Below are 25014 nucleotides of genomic sequence, written 5' to 3'. Positions count from 1 at the left end.
GCACAATATGCACATGGTCTGGATTTGTATCTTAGTTTTTCTTGGGCTAATGCAATCTGTGTTTCCTAAATGAGATTCGATGTTTGGAATGAGCCACATACTCGGGTATCAATTTGACTATTGTGCTCAGACGCTCGCTGGCATGTACCTCGGAATATATTATGGGATATATTTTACACAGAATTAGCATGTGTCAGAAAGGTCCCATTCCCGCATTCCCAATTAATCAGATCTGTAGCATTAGAGTAACTTAGAGCTCTTGTTTGTTTCTTGCTTACATCTAGTCTATATTATCAACTGCAATAAATTCATGATATGGTTTGGCTGTTATGAAATAGTGTTCAAGTGGTTGAAAAACAGCTGAATGTGAAATAATCTAAACACACTCACTTCAAATTGTCAGCACGGAAAGTAAATTATTTAAGAACAGAAATACAAAAACTCATAGAACAATAATGAAGAATCAACACATCTCTTGTCAAAAAACAGTAGATTACAATTGTATTTAATGTTGCTTCTGTAAAAAGAAGGCCTCAGAGTTTCTACATTTCTCTTTTTTGTCTTCACGTCAATCTTTTATAGGCTAGTAACACTTGCGACCCACACCTGTAGCGTGTAAATACAAAGAGTTGTATAAACCAAGCCTCTCTGGGCTTCAGATAGTTTATAAATGTGGCCACCAGCGAACATATCAAATGATAACAAATTCACCTTAAAGCCAATACTGGTTTGTCTTTTTGCTTTTTTTTTCAAATCATACATACATTCATCATTGTAATGTAGACCGTATATTGCTTTTTCATTGTCATTTTTGCTTCAGATCACCAATCAGCTGGGTGGCTTACGGAGACATGAAACAAGAGTCCATCTGCAGCTTCTGAGGTCCAGCTTGCTTTCCATGGAGCATGGAGTGTCCGCTCAAGCTTCAGAGAACCCAATGATATCCGTTATTTCCTCTCAATGGGCAACTACCAGCAATTCCAGGGTTTTATCTGCTACTGGCAGTCACGGCAAATGACTAACACCCAAAATACTGCTAGACACTCCACAACGGAATCTAAGTTACACTCCACAAGAATCATAGATCTCCTAATAAAGACATTGTTTGGCTCAACAATTACAATGCGCTTGACATAGTGGATGACGACTGCTATACCTCACTCTAAGAAGAATACAAAAAGGTGGCCTCCCTTGTTATTAACTGTTTTCTCTTTTTAAACACCAGTTTCTAAAAGCCAGCAAACCCCCTAGCATTTAATACACAAGTATGTGGACATAAAAGAAAATTTGGAAAAGGTCTTTTTTTCTAATAAACCAAAGGTCAGGTCTCGCGATCGCTCTCGCCCACAGAGTAGAGCTCCCCAAGTCTTCTGAAGCGTGGGCCCCACTCTCTGAGATAGTCATAGTTCTGGTCCGAGTCTGACGACGCCGTCTCCAGCGAGCTGAGGGAGCCGGCAATGGATCCCCGACCCTCATACCCATAGATCTGGATGGAGTCGTAAGGCGGTGCTGTGGGGTCATTGTCTGCCTCGTGGAGCCTTACATTTATGAATTCGTCCACGTCCACGCCATTTGGACCAGAGTGTTGGCCTGCCCGGGGCATAAACTGCAGGTCGGGCTTGATGTCTTTGCGAGGCAGGTAACCGTTGATGCCATCCGGGTTCTGCAGCGTTGCGATGTCGAAAGCCTCCGTGTCCTCCTCGCCGCCTCCTTCATCGTCGTAACGGATGATATTCTCCCGAACGTCTTCGTCGTCCTTTATAATGAGGGGCTCATTCTTGTGTCTCCTCAGGGTCACAAATAGTACAACTATTACTGTCAGAAAGATACACAGAAAGAAAAGGAAGAAAAACAGATAGAGAGAAGAAGTCTAGGTCAAGCTTTGACAAGTGGATTTTCTGTAAGTATAAGCACCTCATTCATCAAGGTCAGGTTATTGAACTTTTCATCCACAAAGTAAATTGAAAGCTTTTTTTTTTCCAAAGAGCCAGAATCACTGTTTCAGTGAATACATAAATGTCATCACACAGAAATAAAAGTTTCTTTATATTATTTTTGTCTGAATATTTTATTAAAAAAAAAAAGAATGCTGCAGATCACTAAGACTGGGGGGTGTTAACAAAAACATAAATGTCTATTAAGGAGCTTTCTGTATATTAGAAAATACTGCGTTGATAAGAAAGACTGTTTTTCCCCTTAAAACAACAGGAGACAGTTTTGTTTTGTTTTTTTAATCATTTTTGTACATTTATAACAGCCTGTGGTGCCAGAAATAAGTTTGAGAGTGTCATTAACCCATAAGCCATTGGGTCACAACTATTCATTGGCTGTGTAACTTGGGAAGTGACACTGGACCTAGGAAGTAAACACAGGTCCTTATTAGCTATTGCAGGCTATGGCTGGGCATGGAAGCTCTAATTGGCTCAGGTGTGGTGTTAATCAAAAGATCTTTAGTTAAGCCACCATTTTGATATTGAGGAGTAAACATATGTACATGCAAATGGAAAGAGTTATGGAAAATTTATAGAGTAATATGAAACATGTTTGAAACAATGAAATTGATGTTTGTGGACATTTATGGATATAAAAATGTGTTTGGACTAGGGCTGTCAAGCAATTAAAAAAATAATTGTAATTGTCATGCTCGGATGAATTTATCTAAATTAATTGCATACATCAATTTGTGCCGTGAAAGTATTTTAAAAGAAAGTAAGTCACATTTTTTAGCACGTCGACTCATTTATAAAGTCGTACAGACCCTGCACTGTCAACAAAACTGTCCTGCAAATATTTAAAAATAAAATGTCTTATGTCAAAAACCGATGGAGTTCTGTCAACAGATACATTGTCAGAAGACTTTTATTTTGAGAGAAAAGCAGGGAGGTCTGGCTGCTAGCACTAGCATAAGAGGCTGTATTAGCTCGGACCTCCGGGTTCACTGCTAAATGCTTTGCTTTGAGGTGATATTTCAGGCTTGAAGTACTCTGATGATACAAAAATTCAAGTTACAAAGCCACTGTGGCCTTCAGTGAGATGCCAGGTCAAAGCGCATCTCCTAATGCAATTAATCATCGTTATTTTATTTTTTACGCGTTATTTTTTCTGTGATTAATTAACCATTATTAACACCTTATTTTGACAGTCCTGGCTTGGACTAAATATTTTGCTTGATTTAGATTGTCTGGACCTTTGAAAGTGTTTGAGAACTGTATAAGCATCATTCTTCTTGGCTATAATAATAATGCTTTGTAGGTGAGTAATAAGTGTTTGTTATTTGTCCGGCAGGGGCATTTTTTTTAACTGCGGCGGTTGTATCTTGAATTGATTGGCATCAATGGAACAGCAAGGAGCGCAAGTTTCAAATGATAGGTCATCTGAGTAACCCATTTAAGCAACAACAAATACAGCAGTTGTTTTTACACATCATATTATCAAATAAAACCTTAGACCTGTGGACAGGTAATCAAATTGTGACAATATCACAATGCAAAAAAAGAAACACCTCACCTAATAGAAGTATAATGCAGGCCAGGATGGCAATGAGAGCTCCCATACTAAGGCCGATCGGTAAGACGTAGGCCTCAACATTGCAGGACTGGACAATGCCGTCCTTACTGCACCCACAGACTCGGATTGTCAAGGTGTTGGTGCTGCTCATTGGTGGATTCCCATTGTCCGTCACAATGATTGGCAGGAAGTACATCTCCTGTTTCTGTCGCCGGAAGGTATCGTGCTTGGCCAGGACACTGATTGAATTGTCTGTCAGAGAGAGGTAAAGCCAGAGATGATTTTTATTCTTTTTACAAGGATGTGTGGAAACCCATAATTATTCATGGTAGCAACACACTGAAGTTCTATTATTAAATCGTGTGAAGATCAGTGCAGCATGAGGGTAAACTAATTTCACATCAGTCGTCACAAGGCTCTCTAGCACTTTCACATTCCAACGCCGTAGATGGATTTCAGCCGTCTTCCTTTTTCTTGACAGTCCAATTTGGGAATTCTGAAGGAAGGCGAGCATGAGTTTGCTGTCCCCCTTTGAAAGCCAAAGAAATGAAGGGACCACGGCAGGCGACACTGACTTAGAAGATGGCACATGTCGACCTAGAAAGGTGCCAGCTGCTCTTTGATGACACTTCTGTGAAGCTGTCTGCTCATTAGCTGGCTCTCCTTACCCTGCTCACATTATCAAACACTTGCATTCCCATAAGGATCTACTCCTGCTGATCTTATGGAAAATGTACAAGATTTCTGATAGTCTAACCTTTGCCTCTCTGCTTGAGGGTGCACTGAAGAGGGAGGGAAAATAGATCTGGTGATACGTACGCCAAAGAGAGATGAGGCCACATTGAAGCATCCGCATTGACAGAGCAAACTTAATCAAAAGATGGAATGCTTCATGATAGAATTATTTGCTTTGCACAATCTGTAATTGATGTGAACATATGCTCAGATTTATTTTCTTATGAGTGCTGCCACAAAGTGGTACGCTCTGCTTTGTGAGCACCAACGTATCCCACTTCATTTGGATCATTCAGCAGTGCATAGTGAGTATGCAAGAATCTACTGTGCTGTAGTAAATCAGCAGGGCTTGTCCTCGTATACAGGTCATTTTCATTTTCTTGGCAACAATTGATGGTAAAAATAGAATTAAATATTTCCTGCCCATCAGTCTCTCTGCAGAAAAAGCCAGCTACTCAAAAAGAAAGGCAGCTGTGCAGATAACCTTCAAACAGACTGAACTCGCTGGAAAGAATGCTCCTTTTTTATTATCTTTTATATATTAGGGCATATTAAAAATGTGTAATCCACATACTAATGAATGCTGATAAAAAAAAACAAAACACTGTTTACATTGAAATATTAATCATGACATTAACCAAAGCAAAAGCTCATTTAAATTAATTCCTTGCTATAAATAACTTAATATGTGGGTGGTTCCGAATGACAGCAGTGACAGCAGAAGTCACACCAACAGTCTTAAAACTTTCTGCACTTCTGAAGTCTCTCAGCTACACACAGCACGCTCATGAGTGCCAAATCAGAAGGACTTAAAGAGACAGTTCACCAAAATCTAAATGCATATTTTTACTCTCACCCATAGTGCTGTGTATCAATTTAGTTTTTTTGTGTTGGAGATATTGGTCATAGAGATGTCTGCTTATCTGGAATATAATGGAACCACATGGTACTTGGTTTGTGGTGCTCAACTCGCCAAAAAAAGAAAAAAAAAAACCTACGGTACATTTGAAAAACTTAACAGAAATGAGTCTTTCCAGAAATCAGGTTACTCAAGATAATCCACAGACCATGTTGTGAGCAGTTTCATATAGGAACTATTTTCTGCATCCACCAACCGTAACACCTCGCAGAAGGAAGCATGCAGCTTCTGCTACCTCTCCTATCACCACTGAGCTGACCCACCATTAATGGATAGATGTCTGCTTCCTCCTGTGCGGTGATATGGCTGGCAGGTGTTGTTTTGTAGAAATAAAATAGTTCCTACATGAAACATACTATATGAACTGTCCCCGTAAATACTTAACAGTTGAATTATACCAAAGACTTTGAAAGAAGAAAAAGAGAAAAAGTTGCTAGATTCAATTTTGTCTAGACAGAAATGTTCACTTTTGTTAACGTGACTGTTTCGCTCCTCTCCTGCCCACATGTATGACGTGTCTGTTAATATGTGCAATGTTATTGTGTGTATGTGATTTAATATATAAATGGTGCATAATGTATGTGAGTGCAACACAGACATGAAAAAAACGTATCCCTTATTGCATATTCATAATACATTTGATTAAACCAAGAGAACACACTAATGGGTATACAGTATTTAGAGTGTAGAACACACTAATGGGTATACAGTATTTAGAGAGTAGCTTAATCAAAGTCCAATTGAAATCATAATCATCACCTTTTTCTTTGCATTCAAAAAACATTGTGAAAATGATTTTTAGATTACTTTTTTCAATGAACTGCTAAAGGGGAAAAACTATGTTTTGAAAAGCACAACAGAAATGCTTCTTTAGCCTCCCTCTTAGTGGATGGGCAGGGTGACTGACAACAGACCTAGCAGAGGCAGCAACAAAATCAAAACAAACCTCCACTTGAAAAAGTAGCTTACAAGCAAAGAACACTGTTGTGTTGGCACTGTTATCTAACTGCAGTATAAAGCAAGAACTATTTGTCTGTATTAAAGTATGTTGTTCACAAATCTCATGAACCCTTCATCCAATCCACTTTACACTTGGCATGTGTATTGCTGGGGACCCAAGGATATGCAGTGTCCAATTTGATAAAATGTGGACATCAACACGTTCATGTAGAACAACGTTTAGTTATAAAATACGAAGGACAAAACCTGTCTGCAAAATCGTATATATTATATTAATCTTTGTTAACGTCCATACAACATGAAATTCTAATGTCTTAAGACATTTAATATTTTGTCAACCAAATCTTCATTCCAAGCAAAATTTAATTATGTGTGTCAGATGTAAGAGTTCAAGGTACTTCTGAAGTCATATTGACGTCTGGTGCCAGCTAGGTACTAATTTCACAACCAAACTCTTCTTTACTTTCCTGGAGTCAAAGAGCGTGAGTGGACAGCTGACAGCAGCGACACAATGCCTTTGCAACTCAGACTATTTAAATCTGCCATGCAGGTGTATAGCTCAGGATTCAATGAAAAGCAATGCCAAGCATTTAGGCTGTATGAGCGGTTCTTGAGACAGCAGCAGTACCACGGGACAGGCAACAACAGGCATGTTTTGAACGAGCACTGCACTGGTTAAAGGAAAAAGACGACAAGGATTAACAGCTAAACTGACAGATGCTGACATTTTACAGGTTGGTTTTTACCCTGTTCAGTGTGCTTTGGCTCACAAGCTAATAAGCCTGCAAAATCAGCAATCATTAGCAAGCACTTTTCCCTTGATGGATGTTTGTTTGGTAGTCCGATCAGCAAGCTGAGGTGAAACACAAGACACGTCTCCATGACTGTGAGAGGAGAAGGAGACATTAGCTAAAGGTTTTCTGTGTCAGTGCCTCTTTTTGTGTTTTGTTCCAGGCGTGGTTGACTAACTGTTGAACAATAATGCATACAGCCTTATCTTACTGTCAGAAGATGTAAATGTAATAATTTGATCGGCTAAATGACAAAAAAAATCTGTCTATGTAGACAGCTGTATTTCAGTTGGACTTTAAAATTGAGTCTTCTTTGCATTTTTTATTGTTCTCTTTTATATCTCGTGTGAGATCCTTGAATCTTTTGGATTTAACTTTAATAGGTACGATACAATATTATAACATAGTTCCAATACAGAGTATAACACTGATGAATTGCACAAAGACTGTAAAGCTAATTTTCAACTCTTGCTCCTAGTTGGGCCTTTACATAAAGACCTACGGTGTTATTAAAATACTGAATTTCAACATCATCAAACTATCTCATTATTCACTCATACTCTTGTAATTTTTCTTAATTTATTATTCTTTGTGTTACATTGTTATAATGGGACTAAGAGATAAAGGCAGAAAAAGCATTTCATTGTGCAGAGAAACTGGTTTTTAAGAGCGCATATGAGATTAACGCCTCAACTTTGACTGAACAACAGCCACTGTAGTCACAAGCAACAATTATAGGATAATGCTAAAGGCTAAAACATGGTGTAACATTAGCATCAGTAGAGATGAGTCATAAAGGCACTGAACTGATTCAGTTTCAAAGCAATATCCATCAAAAGTTTGCTAACACAGCCACTACAAGGCACTGGTCATACCCGACCAAGTTGTAACTGCAAAACCCCTGAGAGTACTGAATTGAGCAATGGATTTAACATTTGGAAGAAGATGACTGTAATACCTTAACTACAAATTAAAAGAGTCAAAAACAGTTTCTCTCAGCAGAATTCCATTCTTGGCAGCATGCTGAATGTATGTTGTCTCAATTACTGAGAATGAGATGCTCTGCTCTGTTGCAACTCCGCCTGCTGAACACGGAGTTGTCAGAGTGCTCGATATCTTGTATACAGCTGGTCAGAACCTTCGCCATCTTTCTCAGCGTGGGCAGCCCCTAACCTCTTCACTGTGCAATCCCTACAATTAGACTCATCATCGCAAACAAAAGCAGCACACAGAGGCTCACAGGAGCCTGACGCTCTTCACTCAAGTGTCTCCCACAGCTGCCGATTCAGATAGAAATAGTCACTGAAGTGCTGGGGGATGTGGCGCAATGGGCTTCTTTTCTCTGTTTGGAATTAGCAATGCCACAGACAAGTGGTTGGTGCAATATGTAACATATAGAGCCGAGCCATAACACATAGTATTTACTGCAGTCGAGCAAGAAAAATGCATGCTGTTTTTTGTCATTTGAGCTATGCTTATGGTGGTGAAAGATTTCTAGTGGCGGTTTTATCTCTTACATCATCTTAAGAAACTATTAAATCTCTTCTTAACAAAAGGGCAGGGTTCAGGAACCTGCATGTTTTATGCACTTTGAGGTTGATCCGCGGTTTAGACTGAGTATTTTTGCAGCAGTCTGTGCCTGTTCAACAGCCCTTCATTTCTGACTTTCCAATTTCTCACAGCATTTTTGCACAAGTGTAACAAGGAAATATGATTTTACTCCTTCAGTTATTGCTCAACGTGTCAAAAGAGGTATAAATATACTAAGTCAAAACTATTTTTGCATCACCTGTGATTATTATACTGGCATCTCATGCTCCTGCCTGCTAATGTACCTGTTTCAAAAGAAAAAAAAAGGTTTTTATGATTCTCCAAAACTGGCTAGTCATTTTGATGACCTGATTTTTATACTCGTTCCTCTGTCAGAGAGAGCTTGCAGTAAGATAGCCTGCAGCCTCTGTGTTGAAACAGAAGGCTAGTACCATATGAAGATTATTTGCCCTGAGCTGAAAACATTACACAATGTCATCATGAACACAGCCTGTTCAGAACCAGTCATGTAGGAGAGGCAAGAGAAGAGGAATGGGAGAAGAAAAAAAAACACAGCAAATAAACCAATCAGAGTATTTAGCAAATAAATTTAGTACCATCTGCCACGCTGCAGCAGCTCCTAGGAAGTCACCCTACATTGAGCTGCAAGAGTACGAGGAAAAGCCATTTGGATCCCATTCATTTAGTTTCCCTCAAAACGCACTGGGGAGTAAAAAGAAGCTGGTGTCCAGACAATTTCACATCTGCTAATTGTGAGCTACACTGATCCACCAGATTTTATCTCGAGTACGGCTAACACGCCACGGGTTAGAGATTAGACTGGAAAGCCGTTGGAGAAATTTACAGAAGCTTCAGTTATTCTGCCACAGAGGAGTTTCTTTTCTTTTCTTTTCTTTTCTTTTCATTTCTTACTCACCTTGGTTGTTTTTGATGGTGAAATTGGGGTTGTTGAGCATCTCCGGGACTAGACGGTAGTCAAAGTAGTGACCCTGGATTGGGTCGTCTTTGTCCACTGCACTAACGGTCTGGATCACCTGTGTTGAAAACAGACAGTACGTTTACATGCACAGTTTAGTCAAGCTGCACTTATAGCTTAATTAGGTCATGTTATTAGACTACTGTCCTTGTCCCAGTATGCAAGCATCAGGAGAGAATCAATGTATTGATGGAAGTATGTCTGACTCCACCATGGTAGGTAGTTATATGCCAACAAACCGAAGTCGTCATATATTGCAGCTTTGTCAGTGGACTTCCATATCTAAATATTACAATTTAGTATCCACACTGGCATGAATAGTTAGGTTTAAACGACAAAGTCATGAGTGGTTAGGATTAGGGGATGAAGGCAAATGGGTAGTTGTAGAAAAAGCAAAGACAAAACACAAACAAGAGAAAACACTGGACCCTTAGGGGTGCCTGGTGGCTCAGTGGTTGGACCGGACCCCCTATTTACGGAGGCTGTGTCGTCGCTGCAGTGGCTGCAGGTTTTATTCCAGCCTTGGCCCTTTGCTGCATGTCACATGTAGCAAAGGGCCCAAGGGCCTACAAATTTATGCTGTTCGACTTACAGGTCAAAACCTGGTGCAGGAGCTATGGATCATGCGCAGAATGCCTAGGCCCCTTCAGGTCCAGTTGAGGTGTATACATAAAAAAAGTCATTTGACACCAAATCGCATTGTTTAGGTTTGTTAGTCCGACTTCTAAAATGTTGACGGATTTCGGTGGGACTAATGTGTTTATATGTATTTTGAGTTCAGTTTAAGCCAGACTAATGCAATAATTTGACTTTTTCTAACACCACGTAAACATACTGAGTGAAGATAAACAGAGGAGGGCTCAAAGTCATGAGAGTGCCAGCCTATTCATTACTCTGTTTTTTTTTTTTTTTGCCTCCGCAGATTGCCTCAGTCTAATACTGGCTGGATCACACCTGATGAAATATATGCCCTATTCATTCCCGGAGTTTGTGATTATTATCAATGAGGTCCTGTCGAGTCTGGCACACTTTCAGGCTCCTGGCTCTATCTGTTAATCTGTCATCATAGGTCTTATCGTGCTGTACGTCTTTATGATTGATTGGAAATTAGAATTCAGGCCCTGCAGGACCCTTTTTTCCCCCACTTCCACTCTTTTCAATAAAGCTCTCTATTGTACATACACAGGTCCTCCTGAATGAGGTCGATTGATGAGGAGGAGAATGCTAAGTACTTGTCCAGAATTTTTGGCTGGGGGAAGTATTGTGCCATCTGGAGGAGGACATGAAAGACAGTCTTGAATTATGATCTGGTCTGATCAATCCTGACTGCTTTCATTTTCCCTTTGCACCACGCACACTGTGTCCAGGGAGGACTGTCGTAGGGAGAAAGGGACGGCGCTCCCACCTCTGTAGTTTCCCAGTGAAATAAATAGGCTATAATTCACAGTGGCCAATCATTACAGGGGAGGAGTGAGAGACAGAGAGAAAGGGAGAGAGAGGGAGATAGATCACGGATTTGAAGAATGAGCCACTTCTTTCCTTACCTGTCCAGGTTTTCCATTTTCACACAGAAAGGCCTCGTATTCCGTGGCAAATTCAGGGGCATTGTCGTTAATGTCCATTACTCGGATAGCCACAATCGCCCTTGATATCTGACTGTGGTTTCCTATAGATTGATAGACAGATAGAGAGGGGGTAAAGAGAGAGAGGGGGGGGATGAAATCACAGAAGGGAAAAGACAGGATATAAATATATAAATATGAAAAGACAATGAGCATAATAGAAAACAAAAAAAAACAAACAAGGTTAAACATGGAATCCCAGGTAAATCCTGTGACCTAGTTTTAATTTCCTTTATTTTCCATCTTTATTTCTCCCTTCATTTCCTGAGCTGATGGGAGGACACATGATAAGCCACATCAATCTAAATTTCAGCCAGTATCGTTGGCGCAAAGAAGATTCCAGGCAACTGAAAAGGGGGAGAAAAAAAAAATCTCATCCAAAGTGCTTTTGAAAATCCCCTGTACACTGTAATGTTTAAAACATGAGGGTTAAAACATGCATATTAATGAGTCATTGGTAACTGAAGTCTAAAAAGACAATAAAAGGCAATTTAATTAGATTAGATTTTGATTGGAATTATTCATCGCTGGTAATTGACAGTCCCTTTCGAGAGTCCCTGTAAACTGTTGTATTTATTAATCAGCATTGCAAATGCCAACTTTTAAAGCAATGATGTATTAATATTGCCTCGAGAGGACTGTGTCACTGCGGCCAATGACACTGCTGTGTTTTTATTTTATATGCTATTGAGTCATTTATTTATTTGGGACCATGAATCTTGCTCCTACCACTCATTTTAGCCAATGGCAAGCAAAAAATAATTGTATTTTTCCTTTTATTAAAAATGGCCCTAAATCATAATAATCTGGTAAGTGTTGACTGTTAACATCTTTGGTTTAAAACTAGTTTTAAATTGAGACTATGTAACTTTTGCTGAATGGCGGCCATTGTAATTACAAGATAACCCTAATCCTAATTTCATAAAATTCTCTTGAACTAAATGCTTCCAGTACATCATCATGTTTATTCATGACATGTTAAAATGTAGCAGGAGCATGAGCAGAAAAAAAGTCATAAAGTCAGCAAATGTACTTATTAATGCCATAAAGAGAGAAAGCATCTATCTACCTAACATTAGCTGACTACCACAAGCTACTGGTCACATCATACAAAGCTGTAGTAGCAATCCTGAATGTTACCAACTGAGCTCGGATGTATTTTATTGCCTATGAGTTAAATTTTGTGAAAGGATTTTTGGAATTTCTTCTTTAAAAATGTACATAATCCCACTTTTTCCGCAATCCTGCAGAAAGATAGCTGATTGTTGAGTCTCATTTCAAGGTCATCAAATACTGACTTACTCGGATGTCTAAAGCCCATATCAGACCAAAGACTATGATGAGACGAAACCATTTTAGAATGATGCAGAAAAAAGTTGCTGCGATGAACTCAAGTCTGTCAAAGCTTCATGACAGCATGTTTGCTTGCTGCAAATTCTCTGACAACAGCCCTCCGTCCTCACAGTATCTGGTGTCAGATGGTGGGTCGCTGCTACTGCTCGCTGTATGATATCATGTCACATACACACACACACATGCACATACTCATTAGCACTGGTTACATAAAATTATTGTGGTACATTTTTTATATCTACAGTCCATCTGAAGTTCAGGCTATTTTGTGTTTTCACCGTTTCACCATTACACTCTGGTGTAAACTAGCAGGTTTTCAGAACATTGTCGACCAGCCCATGCTGGATGCATGATACATGCAGTATGCTACATGTATCGTCTTGCCTCGTAGTCAATCTTTGGTCTGAACTGGGTTTTAACCACACTGCCAATCCAAAGCATCAGTATTTGGCAACCGAGGATTAACCCTCAACAATCAATGTCCCTGCCTGTGTATTAAGTTGTTTGTTTTTTTTTTCCTGTTTCTTGTAATACGCTATCATTCCTTTTTTGTTTTTTTTTATAGTAACTTCTTGTTCAGATTTCTTCACTCCCAGCCCTTGTGTCTTTCCCACAATGTACTCCATGTAGGTATTTAGTATATGTGCTCCATGTTCTTGTTAGTTCATCTTAGTCCTTTGTGTCTTACATTTCAGTATTTCTCCAAGTAAAACTTCTTTGCTATTTGATCTTGCTCTGTATTTTTGAAGTCTTCAGTTTAGTGTTTTTGGATACCTCTCCTTGTTTATGGACCAATTCCTTGGAACTCTGCCTGTCTAGTAAACGTCTCTTTACCTGTTTTTGTGTCAAGTCTTGCATTTGAGTCTTCCATCTGTTGTACTATGTACTTTCTCCAGAATTACACGCTACACCTTTAAATGGTACTTGTCTTTTCCGTCTTTATTGTAATAACTTTTTAATGAAATCGAGAGCAGTGAACAGGATGCCCCAGAAAATCAAGTCCACCAGACGAGCCAGGATATGAGTTAAAAAAGAGGTAAGCGGTGAGGAGAGTGGAAATTGACAGTCTGATAGACAGTGATAGATGGATTAGGGCAGAGGGAGAGAGATGGAGACAGACCCCCCTAGAAAAGTGACTTTACCCCAGCAGCAGACAGGGAATAGAGTCTGATTAGTCAGATGTCAACTGGTGCGAGGCGGCAGAACGCGCCTCCGTTTGGGTGGCAAATGGCATCGGGATAGAACTGGGAACACATCTATTCCTCTTCACGCCAGAGAAGACACCGGCTTCCCTCCCATCCGTGAAGAATAGCAAAACTGCCATATTTATTTTGGCAAATTCCTATTAGGTGTTCTCGGAGATGCCACTATCTCGAGCCACAGTTACTTTGCCAAGAGGCATGAACACACGCTTTAAATGTATGGGTGCAAGAAATGACAAGGCAACCGGCTTATCAAATGAGACACATTCAATTCCTCCAACGGGCTGCTACGATGGTGGGATTTGTCTGTGCTGCACGTCCAAAACATTATGACAGCATTTGGGCTTTCATTTATTCTGACAATTAATGTGTGTTTCCTTTGATTAAGGGAAGAAAGGGACAGATAGAGGATGAGACAGGGAGGGAAGGAGAGGGAGATAGAGCGGAAGAGGACAAGAAAAAAAGTTACAAGCTGTGTAAATTTCTATTCCAATAGCTTTAAGGGGTACATTAAGCTTTATCACAACATACAGCCCCCCTGAAACAATCTGTATGCAAATAAAGCCTTACATATGGTTTGAGCTGTTTGTAGCTCTGCCGGCAAGATTTTCTACGTAGTCAGTGAGTTTTGCGGTTCGCAGATGTTCTTTAATCTGTAATGGATGCTGGCGTTGGAGCAATCCACTCTGGAGCATGTCTTTAAAACTGTTTATTTGATACGTCTTAATGTTCTTGCACTTCCCCAAATTGACTACTGAGCTGTTTAATTCAATCAAAACTCAGCAAATTAACGTATTTAATGCCTCTGTGGATTCAAATGCTAATTGTTTGTGCCATACTTGGGGAGCGATTAAAAGTGCCGGTTTACAAAGCGCTATACTGTTCAACAGTGGATTGTGCATAGCAGGTCACTGACTCCTTTGACTGAGACAACGCATGAAGTGGCTCTGGAGACAGAGATATTGTGCGTGTCTCCCTGCACTTCTCAGGTTTTAAAACCTGCATGCCAATGAATGTCTAATAGCATGTTGATTTTCAAAAATCGGACATTATGATTCACGAGGGAACAGTGCTCACAGGAGGGTGAGAGAAGAGTCAGGAGAGGTTACTTACTGACTTCTGTGGCGGTTACTGTGATGTTGTGCCACATGTCCGTCTCCCGGTCCAGCGGTTTGGCCAGTGTGATCTTCCCATCATCCACGTTGATGTTGAACTGCCTCTCCAGGTCCGTGTGCCGATCGATGAAGTACCTACAAAGACAATCAATCATCAGAAATTTGAGACAGAACTCTAGTTCGCAAGTTCTCAAAACAGCATCTTTTGCAATCCCTTGGGTGTTGTGGCTAACATTGCCTTATCCATGAAGAAACACCTGTAGATGAATGCACAGTAAAAACAGCAAGGCATCAATAATTATCTAAAACCACATCCACACTAATATGACTAACGGTATTTTAGCAGCATTCCAGAATTAATCTCCAATATACAAGTAGTTCCCACTAATCTGATTGGTCCACAAGACATTTAAAATGTACTCAGATCTGCATGGCAGCTGACCTGTGTCATCACTAAAAGAATTGCACGACCATTTCTTAATCACTGCTCTTGGAGAAATCATATGATTATCATACAATTTCCGGCACGAGAAAATGGGCATTTTAAAATAGTATTGAAGAACATCAATTTCACCACAACAAAAAGTGGAAACTTGCCAAAAGAAAATACAGCTGACATAATGAAAATTAGCAGCCAACTCGCGAATGGTGTAAACTATTAACTGACACAAACATGGCAAAAAACAGCATAAAAAAATCATTCTTGAAGTTTCTTGCTGAGGACCCCACAACCCTCCTGTGTCATATGTGCCCCCTTCCTCAATGTTGAATCCAAGATAGAATCACATTTTTTTGCAATTTTCACTTCATTGCAATAAAATGAAATAAAATAAAAATAATCACCCCTAAACATCAACATGCATTGCAACTTTTTGATTAAAGCTGCTGTAAAATCAGGCAATATATGACACAAACAATCCCAAATCCAGCCTGTGAAATCCTGGAGGGACTGTATAATATTCTGGCTTGACATGCCCGGACTGATAGAACAACAGGGAAGCAAATGTGGGTGTCTGCATTAACATTTTCAAAAAGTCTCTCTTTTTGTTTTCCATATCAAAAATACAACGTCTGGGTTTTCAAACTATGACAAGACAACATTTTCTAATGTCTCCATTGCAGGGCTTTCAAAACACCAGAGAAGTGTGGACACCAAGCTAAATGTAACAATAGTTCATTTTAAAAGAACCCCCTCGAAAACGAGATGATACATCTCAAGGGGCTATCCTTTCAATAAATTTAAATAGAAAACAAAAACATATCAGTGTGGATATAACTTTAGGACTAATTACAGCCTTCACATGAGCAGCAGGTGACATTTACGCTGAATAAGGTCCAAAAAGCCCTCCCCCTGATCGCGGTGACACCTCCCCTCAGCAAAAAAAAAAAGACCATTAGTACATGTTATGTCAGGGTAAGAGATAGGCTGTTGTTAACCCTATTTGCGATCTGTCAACACTCAATGGCCCCCAAAGGCTTTGCATTAATGAGTTAGGACAGCATTGTGTCACACATGAGCTCCAACAACAGAGAGGGCTGTGGGAGGAGATAATGGATGTAATGGAGATGAACCAGTGACCGGCCTGTTATGTGTGACCTTGTCTGATCTAAATGATTTTGTTTGCTTTTTTAAGCCACTAGCCACATTGGAGTCCTTGTCAATAAAACAGCACAAATTTAATGAAACACTGATTCAGGATATATTTGTAAAGCACTTCTTTTTTGTGATTCTATTTCGCTGTGACCCTGCCTTTGACACACTGACTTTTTTTTAGAGTAGTACAGTTTAGAGAATACAGTGGCAAGACATGAAACTCCTCAGAGAAGATAAAAAAAAAAAAAAAAAAACGAAAAAACTCCAGCAGTGGGTATGAAATTGGAATGCACATAAAAGAGAATTTTTCCGATGCCGCTTGAAGCTGTGAAATCGCTCCTTCCGCTGCGCCAATTCTTGGGACAAGCCCACACAAAACGAACTAAAAAAGAATCTGTCATTATGGGTCATCTTTGGTTTCACACTTTCATTTGCCATTATGTGTGACTGTCATAAACATCCTACTCACCTAAAAACACTATGCCGCGATGATTCACGTGAGCTAATTACACCATGTACTTCACGTACCTCCAGGACAAACTGCCTCCTTTTCTCTCTCACTCTGTCCCACTCTCACATCTCACAATCTCTACCCCTCTCTTACTCACTCAATAGTCAGAAAGTATTTCTTTTCCATCCAGCTGGGTCTCTAGCTTTTCCTAATCCAATCCCCCTATCCAATTCTTTGCAGGCCCCCCTTCCACACACAAGCATCCGTCGGCCACCAGGCGCCCTGCTCACCCTGCCTCCCTTCCTTCCTAACCCTGGGTCTTGTTGCATCTCACAGTGGAGCTGCTCATCCCTATCAGTGTAGACCTGTTGGCAGGAACCCTACAGTGTTTTTTATGAGAGAGAGAAGAGAAAGAGATGGAGAGAAATAGAGAAAGAGCACCAGAGAAAGACAAAGTCACAATAACAACAATTTATATGAAGGAGGGTGCTGCTTATACAAGAATGATAGGAAATGAAATAAATAAACCGCTGGCCCAGATTCCAATTGTTGGGGAGATGTACCGAGCCGTGACATTTCCATTTTTGAGATGAAATGGTGTAAAATCCTCTAGACGCCGGGCTGGGAGAGGTCCATGAGGACCCCCCTCTACACCCCCTCACCCCACCCCTCTCTTTCTCTCTTGCCCTGCAGACGCAGAGCACTTTCAAGACAGGCAGACAGCAGCAAACCACCTGGGAGCAGCCTCTCTCCTGCAGACTGAGTGGATCCCAGTCAAACTCTGACAGCCTCACGTGGAAGCGGGGAGACAGACCCTGAAATGTTCTGCCACCTGTCACTCAAACTGACAACGTGATGTGAAAAGAATTAAAAGCAAATAAAAAATGATATCCGGAGTCGTACGTGCGCGGTTTTCCTGAGTGTGATGAGCAAGTGTGTGCGCGCGTGTACCTCTGCGCGTGTCGTTTCACTTTTCACAGGCCTTTTAAACACCGTTGGGGGCTGACCTCGGTCTGACAGTTAAACATTGCGGCGTTTGTGCCGAATATTAGAAAGTGGTAAAGTGTTCCTGCAAATGACGCAACAGACATCGAAATATACTCAACCTCAGTATAAAACAAACATAATGTGCTCATAAGAATGCATCTGTGTGACAGAAGCTGTTTGGTGCATGAGAAGAGATAACCATAAGCTGTAATCAGTGAGATCATGATGTTTTATTTTTTTTACCTTTTAATTTATGGTCCTCTGGTGCATTGATGTGGTGTCTCGGCGCTATGTTTGTCACAGATCGCCTGCCAATCAAACAGTGTGGCCGGGACAAGGTCTCTGCTTGAGTTTCTGTGGGTGGCAATCTTTTGCCTCTTAAGCCACGGTGGCTATTATTGCTCATGCAAACTGCTGGCCGATTTTTCTTTTCCATCACATAATGTGGGCTGAAGGTTTTACTCTAGGAAAGATTCAGCAGACACTGGTGTAAAAGCCTTCATAAACTAAATTTACAATAATGGTTAAACTGAAATTGTGCTACATCAGTAACATGCAGCAACAAACATCTCCATTATTATAAAATAGTCTTAATTGCCTCAAATTTAATGTAAGAATTAAGAGCAAAAATACTGAAGCAAATATATGTTACTGATTTTGAAACCTCAGTTGGGGCGTATAATGAACTGGGGTGGGAACACAACATTCTCACTGCGGCATTCCACAACATCTGCCACCATCAAACCTCGAGCATTGATCACGTTGCTGTGGGATGGGCTCTGTGTCCCAATGAGGTGCAAACTGACACTGATTAAATCTGACAGAAAAACAGTGAACCAAGAAATTCCCTGTGACCTCCAGTTCTATAGATTCATGTCAATCAGAGACACCAAGGCTTCTTGTTTCGTCCACTAGTGCAATTACTTGTGCATTTAGCATCAAATTGGACTGTAAATATATGCAAAAGGGTCTGCCAAATTTAAGGGGCACTCCACAGATTTACACGCATCACGAGCGCTAGTCAGCATGGAAAAACAGATATAGTAACAGTAACGGCATATTGTCATCTGTGGCTTTGGAGGGGAGCTCTCTTGAGTCTCTCTTGAGTTAAATGGTTAATGGAGTCAAATGAAAAATCAAGTTGTATTTTGGATAATGTGGTAGCCATTGTTTCCAAAACTCTTGACCATACTAAAGAATAAAAGTCAAGCATGAAAGTATGTTTCCTTGTGAGTCTTTATGAAAATGCAACTAAACTGCTGGAGTAACTTTGATGTAAGTAACCGGTTTAGGCCTGACAAAAAACAAACAAATATTGTTTTTTTTTTTTTTGTTTTTTTTAAGAAACAGTGTACCTAAAATTCCCTTAAACTTTGTTACTCTTGATTAATATCAGCTTATATGGCCACAAGTGACAATAACATGGCAACAGTAAAAGCTTTGTTTAACCTTAGAGGCTGTTTTTATTCGCTGTTTGTATGTACTGTTCCTATGAGAAATAATGCACTATAATTTGTTTATAACCCACATAATCGTGAGCCAGGAGGCTTTGATCATGTGACCTATGTGCTGTAGGTTGTCAAGCCAGGTGATGTAGTGTAAAGAGCGACAAACTGGATGGATGGGTCAAAGGACTTTGACCCAGGAAACTGCTGTTTGTCTCCCAAGTGAAACCAAAAATTATTCTAAGTTATGTTTATAACTGTGAAATGTTGTGTCGTCATGTTGTGTGAAACCAAAAGTCAATGTTGCGTTATTTTAAGTTATGTTTGTACATAAAGTCATATCACACTTACACGTTACTTTAAGTGGGTAACGAAATGGCGCCCAGCCATGATTCATTTTCTAAAGCTAACCTAACTAGTAGGGGCATTGCTCCCATAGATATACAAATCTTGGACATAACTTTTTGTAAGATTATATACAAACCATTGCATGAGAAAATGTTAAACAGTAGCATGAGAAGACAAGAGTTATGAAGCAGGTAATTGACTCCGTAATGCCAGTTACAGCAATTTCTATCTAAAATTCGCAATTATTAGCCAACATTAGACACCATAAACTACTGCTCATACCAGACCAAGCATGCATGTGTTGGGAATACTAGTATATTTCATTGATTCGTAGTGTGTTTTAATGCTTATGAATTCTAAATTAAAATTGTATGAGGGCTAATGTATTTTTTTCTTTTTTAATTTTCTTTTAAATACTTATGGCACAGAAATGAACTCGCCATTGCTCTCTGAAGGACCGACACAGCCAACATGTATTCTCATATTAAGAAACAGTATATGTTATAAGCTAAATGATAGACAAACTATACAATATTTACTATGCCATTGTATTGTCAGGCTAGATGGTATTTCTACACGTTTTGCATTGTCACGAAATTGGTGGCCTAAAGGTTAAGCACCATGGAAAGGTTTCTGCTTAAGTGTTTGAGGTTGTTAGTGCGTATTCACACCTCTGTATGTGTGCACAGTAGGTGCTGCTCTGCTCTGTTAGAGTGTGAATGTGTGTGAGTGACTGAGTGCCTGTACAAGTTGGAGGGGGAAGAGAGAGGTGAAAAGATCGAGAACAAATGTTTTTTTGTTTTTTTTTTCTGCAGAGAACAAAATGCCTCTGTGACATTCTTGCTTGTTATTAGGTCAGTAATTCCACAGGGAGGACCACAGATGTAGAACTAATTTTTTGCCATCCCCTGAATGCTGACCGGTTGTGTTTTAACTCGACATTTTATTCAGGTTGGCCCTTTCCCCGGGAAGGTGATTTTCTGTAAGAGTTGAAAGTAAATCATAAATAACAAAATATCAAAAGTTGTACAAAATAGGCCTTCCTGACATGAAATTTCCCTTCATTTCAAAACCATCTAGTTTACATGACTGCTTGTATTACCATATGCAGAATGTTAGCTGTCAGCTGTGCTAAAACAACATAAAGAAGCCTGCAGTAAGAAACAAGCTTGACAGAATTCCATTACAATTTCCCCCCCCAACGACAAAAGAAAAAAAGGAGCATGAAAACAAAAATGTTAACCAAACATGTTTAAAATCATTTTGTGATGCTTTTCGCAGTATCAATATTTTGGAGTAAAATACAATCACAGCTATTCTATGAAATAGCGGTTCATGTCAGACAGCAACAGTGACTGCCAGATGTCACATTGCTTTTTATTTGTGATCAGTCAGGTAGAAAACAACAGAGCACAGGCTCCAGAGAGAAGCAATACTGAGGGAGTGTTTCATGGAGTGCACCTGAAATGTTGTTGGTTGGATGCATTAAGTACAGCTAAGGGGTTGTTTGTCTCCTGAGTGCAGAGGACATGGCAGCCCACCAGAGCACTCGCCCCGAGTGGTTTAGACTCAGACTGGTTTAGTCTGGTCCAGCTGGAGGGGTGATTGAGACAGAGAGCAATTCGGCTCATTCAGACGATGGTCAAGAGAAAGTCCGCACTCATGCTGCTATTACTGCCGCCACTCCTCCGCCTTACAGCTTTCTTTTAGAGCGCTCCTTCTCCACCCAACTTTTCAAACAGAAAGTTAAAGAGTATATTTGTAGGCCAGGGCCACCAATAAGCTTTCTGGGGCCCCTGATGTTTGGGCTGGTGGTGGGGGGAGGCAATGATGATGTTCAGCCTAAATTTAAGTAACAAGTAATTTTTGGAGTAGGCCTTATATCCCTAAAATCTGTACAATTTAAGCTAAAAGGTTACACAAGTCAATAAACCATTGTAACTGATAAAAATATAAAAATTGACTTTAAAAAAAACAACAAAAAACGAATGTTTTTTTTCATCAGATCAATTAATAAAAACACAATCAAAATATTAAAAGAAATAATAGTAATACAAAACATGCTGATCCAAACGATTTTTCAATGTAGAAACATGAACTATTTATTTAATATTTCTTTATTCTCCCTAAGTGAATTATGTACATTATATAGTTTTTGATACAAGGTACTTTTGTATGAGCAGAGTGCAGAGGCATTGTGATAGTTTCATCATTCGTTCCGCTTGCTTTTACACTGCAGGTAATGTAGTGCTATGAAGCCATTATGATGACGAAAGCTTTTTTCTTTTCACAAAGAGTGAATGGGAGGTCCATTCTTAAGGGTAAAACCATCTCTACTGAAAATTGTAGGAGTTCAATCTCTTTGTATGATTTTAGTTTATTTTTTAAACAAAAAAAAAAAACAAAAAAGCTCTCGACCTTTTCAGGGGCCCAGGCATCTCTGTGGGCAAGCCTGTTTTAGGCTAATAAGTATAATTTACGGGTGATTTGTGTAAAGAACAACAAGATATAACACATTCACAGATGTTTTCACAAGAATTCTTAGTTTCACACCTGTTTTCTGGACACATCTTAATACACCTCCTGGAGTTTTATGGTTATTAAAATAAAATAAACACTTTTTAGAGCCAAAGAAATGAGATTTTTCCAAAATAACAGATGTAATCCCCTTGTTACTAATAAAATACAAAAAAAAAACTATATTTGTTGATCACCTGAAAAATAATAGACAGCTATTTTGATACTTTATTTACAATATATATAATTTCTTAATCAGAAACAATCTAGTTCCCCTTTCTCTAGGGTAAGGATCTACTGCTTTTCTCTATTTCATATCATAGTAGACTGAATATATTGAGCTCTATAATGCTGGTCAGACAAAACAAGGCAATTGAAAATGCCACCTTGATTTTTTTTTCACAGTTTTCTAATGTTTCATAGACCAAATCACCAACTGCTCAGTCAAGAATAACCATTACAGTGAAAATATTTGTTAATTTTAGCCCCTGTACGTACTGCAAACAAACAAACAAACTTTCACAGTCTAATTATTTGGCTTATTTTCTAGTGAGGCTTTGTCCATATTTTCAATTATTTAGATCCTTCTGATCATGTAAGAGGCATTATTGAGGCTGCAGCCTTCTGTTAGTCAGTATATCTGCAAGGATTAAAATCTTGCAGACTGTAATCATTTTACCAGCCTGAAGCTCGGAGTTACAGGCTAATACAAATGTAAAATCAACGTCTGAAACGTCGTATTAAGCCCTCCATAACAATAGCTTGTTTCATCTTATCCCCCACAAAGAAAACACTTGACATCTGTGATAGATCATGCTCATCTTGAACATTTACAGGGAGGTTAAAAATGTAGTACAGTGTTGAAAGAAAATCACATGTTGAGGCAAAACAATTTGTTGTGACAAAATGCAAACTGGCAAGAAAATGTCTGGTTGTGTGTGTAATATTTGAGCAGCTATTTCCCCCCGCTGATCAGTGGCTTTACAGGAGTTGGCAGATGATTAATGCAGCATTCTATTAGCCACTTATAACTTCCTCTTCTTTCTCTTGGAGAATAAAATGGAAAGTTTGAGAATGAGTGGTATTAAAAAATCCAACAGTTCTTTTAAAAAAAGGCTCTATTCTGCTTGTCTGACTGCAGTGGAACTTTGTGGGGCCTGACAGCCACACAAAGCCCCCGAGCAACAGTCAGCTGTGAAAATAACAACTTCTCCACCAAACTGTAAAACTGGTGATTATAAGCATAATGAATACTGTAAGTGAATGACCTCAGGATAAATAATGAAAATAAAGTGAAAAATCTGCACAAAGACAGGTGACCTGGTGCATCAAGATGGCAGCCTATGACTTTGTACTACATTATGCTCAAAACATTTAAGTGCCATGACAGGATGTTGATATCTGGACAGAGTCCTGTGAAGAGATCATGTCAGCAGGGGGGCGGCTTCTGCAGGCATTCATTTATTATTTAGTCACTTTGTCTTTCAGTAATGATGCATCGAAGGAGGCGAACAAGAAAGAAGGCAAACCGAATTATTAATACTGCACAACATTTAAAAGAAACAGCTATTTTGAAATTGTTAAATGCAAAATGCTGGACTTTTACACACTTAAGATAAAAAACAAACCCTGATCTACAATGATAGCCCTATCCATGTATGTTTCCTTCATCATTTTTTTTTTATTACTAAACCTTAAAAAGTAGAAAAAAGCAATTCATTTAGAGTGGGGCTGCACAAATAATTAATTTCTTTTTAAAAGGTAAAATGTGTCACAACCTACCATTATAAATGGACCATTGTGGTGCCACAGAGAGGCATCACTCTTGTATCTGAGACATTAGGGCATTTATTCTATTAAAAATAATTACAATATGATGTTTTGCATATTGTGTAGTGTTAATTTAGAGCTGAAATGATAAGTTAATTAATTAGTTGATCATCTGTTTAATCCTTTCAGTTATTTTTCAATAAAAACATGTTGAACTATTTTCAGGTTCCGACCTCTGTGTGAGGATTTACTGCTTTCCCCTCCAAACTGAATATATTAAAGCTTTGGCCTGTCGGCTGGATGAAACAAGACATTCAAAGACGCCCACTGCAAATGATTCAGAGGTATGTTTTTTTGAGATGTTTCCAGAGCTGTGTAAAACATCCAGAGTCTTAATAAAGCAGCAAATCACTATTTGCTATGAAAAGACATGTAGAGTAATGGAATTGTGAGCAAAGATTGAAGTCATTCTCACTCTGTGTGTGTTTTTATCCAAGCTCCTCTCAGGGTTTCTCTGATTCAATTATCGTGGCAGCCCTCCACCATTAAAACAATTGCCATCATGTATTGATTTTTAATTATCAGAGCAGGACCGTTCATGAGGAGCATCATTGGAATACATATACAGTTTGGTTATACATTGTGTAACACTCTGCAAACTAAGAGTGCATTCTGGGCACAGACAGAGCAGTGAAAGTAAAACTTAATTGTTCATCACTATGGCTCTTAAAGTTCTGCAGTAGCTGCTCCTCTCATCCATCAACAATATCTGTTCTGATCAGCTCTGACTGGTTATCCATTACTGGTTATTCACCCTGTGAATCAAACTCAGAAAACCGCTGCTGAGGAAAAAAAGAACTTGTGACAAGTTCCACCTATGCTGTGGTCATGGACTTGCAAAATCATCCAATTTTAGACAGCAATATTAAAACAAAGGGACACACACATACAACAAAAAAAAAGGGCGCATGGTAATGAATCAGAGTCCCAATGTGTGCAGCCCACTGGCCAGCTAATCACTATGGCTCTGTACTCATATGATGGTTACTGTTGATAACATGGCCGGATGGCGTCGGCACCAAAGCATAACACCCACCCTCCGATTCCTCCACAGGTTCACTCTTATAGCTCTGCAGCAGTTTTGTTGTTGTAGCATTGTTTGCGCTTTTAG

General features: G+C 39.4%; 1 protein-coding gene across 2 annotated transcripts in view; it reads right to left on the bottom strand.

The window, feature by feature from the left end:
* Positions 1–226: 226 nt before the first annotated feature.
* cdh8 (cadherin 8) overlaps positions 227–25014 on the bottom strand; it is a 125949-nt gene continuing 101161 nt past the window's right edge. The window contains exons 8-12 of one of the 2 annotated variants that reach the window (XM_042486256.2): positions 14730–14866; positions 10984–11105; positions 9380–9497; positions 3508–3759; positions 227–1809 (exon numbers count right to left, since the gene is read on the bottom strand). In XM_042486256.2, coding sequence (XP_042342190.2) covers positions 1322–1809; positions 3508–3759; positions 9380–9497; positions 10984–11105; positions 14730–14866 — 1117 coding nt within the window. In that variant the 3' untranslated portion in view covers positions 227–1321. Of the gene's footprint in view, positions 1816–3507; positions 3760–9379; positions 9498–10983; positions 11106–14729; positions 14867–25014 lie in introns of both variants that reach the window. The other variant, XM_088080959.1, reaches the window with a different exon arrangement.

This window comes from Plectropomus leopardus, chromosome 1 (assembly GCF_026936395.1).
Source record: "Plectropomus leopardus strain MGB_pleo_1.0 chromosome 1, ASM2693639v1, whole genome shotgun sequence".
In the NCBI taxonomy this organism is placed as follows: Eukaryota; Metazoa; Chordata; class Actinopteri; order Perciformes; family Serranidae; genus Plectropomus; species Plectropomus leopardus.
This window is presented reverse-complemented; position numbering and strand designations above follow the sequence as displayed.